The sequence below is a fragment of the Papaver somniferum genome, chromosome 2 (genome assembly GCF_003573695.1).
Source record: "Papaver somniferum cultivar HN1 chromosome 2, ASM357369v1, whole genome shotgun sequence".
Classification (NCBI taxonomy): Eukaryota; Viridiplantae; Streptophyta; class Magnoliopsida; order Ranunculales; family Papaveraceae; genus Papaver; species Papaver somniferum.
The window spans coordinates 187,094,822-187,098,400 of NC_039359.1; the positions used below are offsets into that span (position 1 = coordinate 187,094,822).

At 34.0% G+C, this 3,579-nt stretch overlaps 1 protein-coding gene across 6 annotated transcripts; it reads left to right on the plus strand.

The window, feature by feature from the left end:
• Window positions 1-257: 257 nt before the first annotated feature.
• Window positions 258-3,213, plus strand: LOC113350012. 6 transcript variants are annotated; one of them, XM_026594069.1, is made up of 4 exons: window positions 258-447; window positions 622-660; window positions 1,091-1,516; window positions 2,158-3,213. In XM_026594069.1, exons 3-4 carry the CDS (start codon window positions 1,112-1,114, stop codon window positions 2,881-2,883), a joined length of 1,131 nt encoding a protein of 376 aa, XP_026449854.1. In that variant the 5' UTR covers window positions 258-447; window positions 622-660; window positions 1,091-1,111; the 3' UTR covers window positions 2,884-3,213. The 6 variants fall into 6 exon arrangements, with proteins under 6 accessions (XP_026449854.1, XP_026449853.1, XP_026449855.1 ...); XM_026594068.1 differs by lacking the exon at window positions 622-660 and having other exon boundaries at window positions 961-1,516; XM_026594070.1 differs by lacking the exon at window positions 622-660.
• The last annotated feature ends 366 nt before the right edge of the window (window positions 3,214-3,579 follow it).

The window sequence follows — 3,579 nt, forward strand, 5'->3', positions numbered from 1 at the left end:
AAGATGGACAAGAAAAATAAAATAACACAAGGGTGTGATATGGTCAATTCATGTTTGTCATTCACACATTGACCATCAATGTGGGGAGAATTTCATAAAGATTTGTTGTAATTGAATTTGGGGTTTTAGCAACAAACAAATGCTTCCTTCAGAAATTATCATTATTAAGCTGTCAAAGCAAAATATAGTTATAATAAGAAATTTACAGTTTTAATTAGTAAATTTAATCAGATTAATTAGATATTTTACCAAAATTCAGGATTTAATTTTTATAATTATCTTCCAAATTTAAGTTACTCTGTTTCATCAGAGTTCTTTTCTTATTTCTTTAGGAAAGCAACAGCCCACCATTTCTGATGAAAGATGTGGTCATGAAATTCAACATAACATCACAACAACGTTGAATCTGTTTTTAACCGTCACTCTACTCTTTAGATCCATTCCCAGGTCAGTATATATATTTCATTTTTACTAAAATAAATAAATAATAATAATTTTTTTTTTTTTTTTTTTTTTTGTTGCTCTTACATTTTAATTTATTTGTGTCTTTATTTTTGGGCAAAATCCTTTATTCTTGTCTAGTTTTAACATTTATCAATCCTGGGTTCAAGTTTGTTTCAGAAAAAAAAATACCAGTTTCTGATCAAGATTGTTTAATAGGTATTTTCTGTCCTACCTAAAAAAAACTTTTTATTTTGATGCTTATACTCTACATTTCTTGTTAGTGAACCATCTATACAAATGCTATTATGTTTTTTAATATTTTGAATTAAATTTGGTAGGGGTTTTTTCTCGTTATTAGTAGTTTCAGGTTCGGTAACTAGTTCTTGGTTTCGCAAAAGTTTTATGCTTTTCTATTGAAATCACTCATTCTGTTAGTTTGTTAGAAATTGGTGTTCTTTTCTTTTTTGCTTTTCTTCAGTCTTATACTAATTCAGAACCCTCATTTGAAGCTGACAGAAAAACATGAAACTGACAGTCGGATAGTTGGATTAGTAGTGTCTTCAAAATTTTGGTCCAAAGGTGAAAGCTTTCATCATTAATGAGTTCAATTCTGTATGTATAACTCTTTTTTTGATTTGAATTGCAGTAACATAATCAGATTTGAGATATGAAGTTCAAACAAGGAAATAAAGTTGAGGTATTGAGAAAAGAAAAGAAAGAGTTTGAGTCCTGTTGGTATCCAGGTAAAATAATTTATATAGTTGGATCTCAATACACTGTTAGTTATAATTTGGTTCGAAACTCGAAAGGAGAACCACTTGTAGAAAATGTTTGTCGAGGAGATGTTAGACCAATACCACCACCAACAAAAAGAGACGGAGAATGGGTAATTGGTGATGTTGTTGAGGTTTTCGATCTTAGTTGCTGGAAAGCGGGGAAGATTGCAAAAGTCATGAACGGAAATCGTGTTGTTATTAGACTCGTTGGGTCAATCCGACTAAAGGAATTTCATGAGTCTAATTTACGGGTTCGACAAACTTGGCAAAATGGGGAATGGATTGCTGCTGTGAAGGTAGATTATGAATGTCCATTGTACTTTAGTCATTTTATAGCCAATCATTTACTGCTGCTTTTATTTATTCTAGTTTAGTTCTGACGATATTAAGTTGATAATCTTTCATGTTTAGCTTCTTTCATGATTTTTGATGGAGGTAAATGTTTTGTTTGTTGCCAAAGCTTTGGTTGCACATAATTGCATCAAACACTTTCCTAACTTGAAAAACATGCACAACTAAGCATTGGCTCGAAGTGTCTGTTGTCATTTTGTGTATCTCCATCATCCAATGAGGGCATTAGGAGACATTTGTAAGTTCAAAGTTGCTTTGAGCATGCATAATAATGTAATTTGTAAGAGGAATGCTACTTTAGGTTTGTACAATTATCTAGATATTGGCGTAGCTATGCAGTTCAGCTGGGGGAACTCTTACTTTCGATCTTTCTGTTCCTTTACTAATATTATCTCCATCTTGCCCAAAACACTTGGGCCTGATTAAGCTAGGATCAATGTAGATGAACGTGTAATTTGTTCTTGGCATTTTCTGTTCCGACTGTGTATCAATATGGTTTTATAGCTAACATGCTGAAGTACTGTCAAAGTCTTACATTTTATCTTTATTTGGAAGGAATGTTAACAACCTTGTAAACTGGTTACAGGGAGGTCGAGAAAGACGCGACGATAATAATGATACTCTACGTAAGTGTTCAAGTCTTGCCCAAGGCCTTGGTAGAGGGTCCCAACAACATCTTATTCTCAAAGAACCTTCTGTAAGAGATGGAGAGGAGCAGGAAAAGTTCAAGAATCTCCAACTTATGAAGAAGTCGAAGAGAAATATTGACCTCCATTTTGAGTCAGCATTTCATGATGAAATAACTGAGATAGGTGGTAGAAAGAGAAAAGCACTCATGAAAGTGGGAAATAGTGGTCGACTTCCTAAGAAAGCTAAAATGGGTAAGAACTGCAACTATTCTTTGCATCCCTTTTCAATGCCCGTTAAGGTTGTTACTGAAGATAGCAATGAATGCTCTGTTGCTAGTTGTAGTAGTAATTATTTGCCAGATTATAAGCCCCGAAGTTGGGAAATATCATCGAAGAATGGGGATGGTAGTTGTTTTGACGATGCTGGATCAGTTTGTCCATCTATGTCTAAGAAGGACTATTTACAATCTTATGCCGACGATGAATTACCAGACGATGAAGACAATGGCGTTCATAAATTAGAGTTACATGCTTATAAATCAACTGTTCAAGCACTATATGCGTCTGGCCCATTAAGTTGGGAACAAGAATCACTCTTAACAAATCTGCGTCTCTCTCTAAACATTTCGAACGAGGAGCACCTTCGTCAGCTGAGACAACTCTTATCTGCGCAGGTTATTTGATTTCATTATTCCCCTAACAGGTACACTTTAAGGGTTAACGTCGAAAATCAAACTAAATTAGTGGAAACAACTACCCTTTCATACTGATTTGCGAGTTTTTTTGTGAAAAAGGAGGAAACCCTTGAACAGGAACGAGAGCAGAGTTACATTTTCAATTACATTCGAGAAGAAATTTAGGCAGACAATTTTGGGTTGTCTTTCAAATGTAAATATACATGTAGATGAGGTGTTTCAGTAAAGCCAAATAAGGTAATGTAGTTTTTCAGATGATTATTGCCACTCTTTATCTTTTTTTTTTCAATAGTATCATCAGTGCACATTGCAACTCTACTATGTAATTGTTATCCCAATAGGAATTACAAGCTTGCATGATTTTCAGTCTTGTTTTGTCATGAATTTGGTCGCCAACCATATTCTTATACCTATCAATATCCCATCCCGTAACACCTTCTATTCTACCAGAAATAACATATTCAGAACCCTGCACAATTATCAAATTTGAAGTTGGTCAGCAACAACCGAACGTGTTTCATGTACTTTCAAAGGCTCAAACAAGTTTTCTAGTTGTACCAAATGCAAGAAGTTTTCTGATAAAAGGAAAAAGAAAATAAAAAGCCATATCTTATGTTTACTCTTGCCACCACGCATAACTAATACTTCCAGCACTAGTTTATCCGGCATTTAGGAAAGGGTTTT

What these genes read in the sequence shown, in the direction of transcription:
- LOC113350012 (XM_026594069.1), top strand. Translation starts at nt 1,112, where the DNA reads ATGAAGTTCAAACAAGGAAATAAAGTTGAGGTATTGAGAAAAGAAAAG. An exon ending in AATGGATTGCTGCTGTGAAG is followed by an intron (nt 1,517 to 2,157) that starts GTAGATTATGAA and finishes AACTGGTTACAG; the next exon opens with GGAGGTCGAGAAAGACGCGA.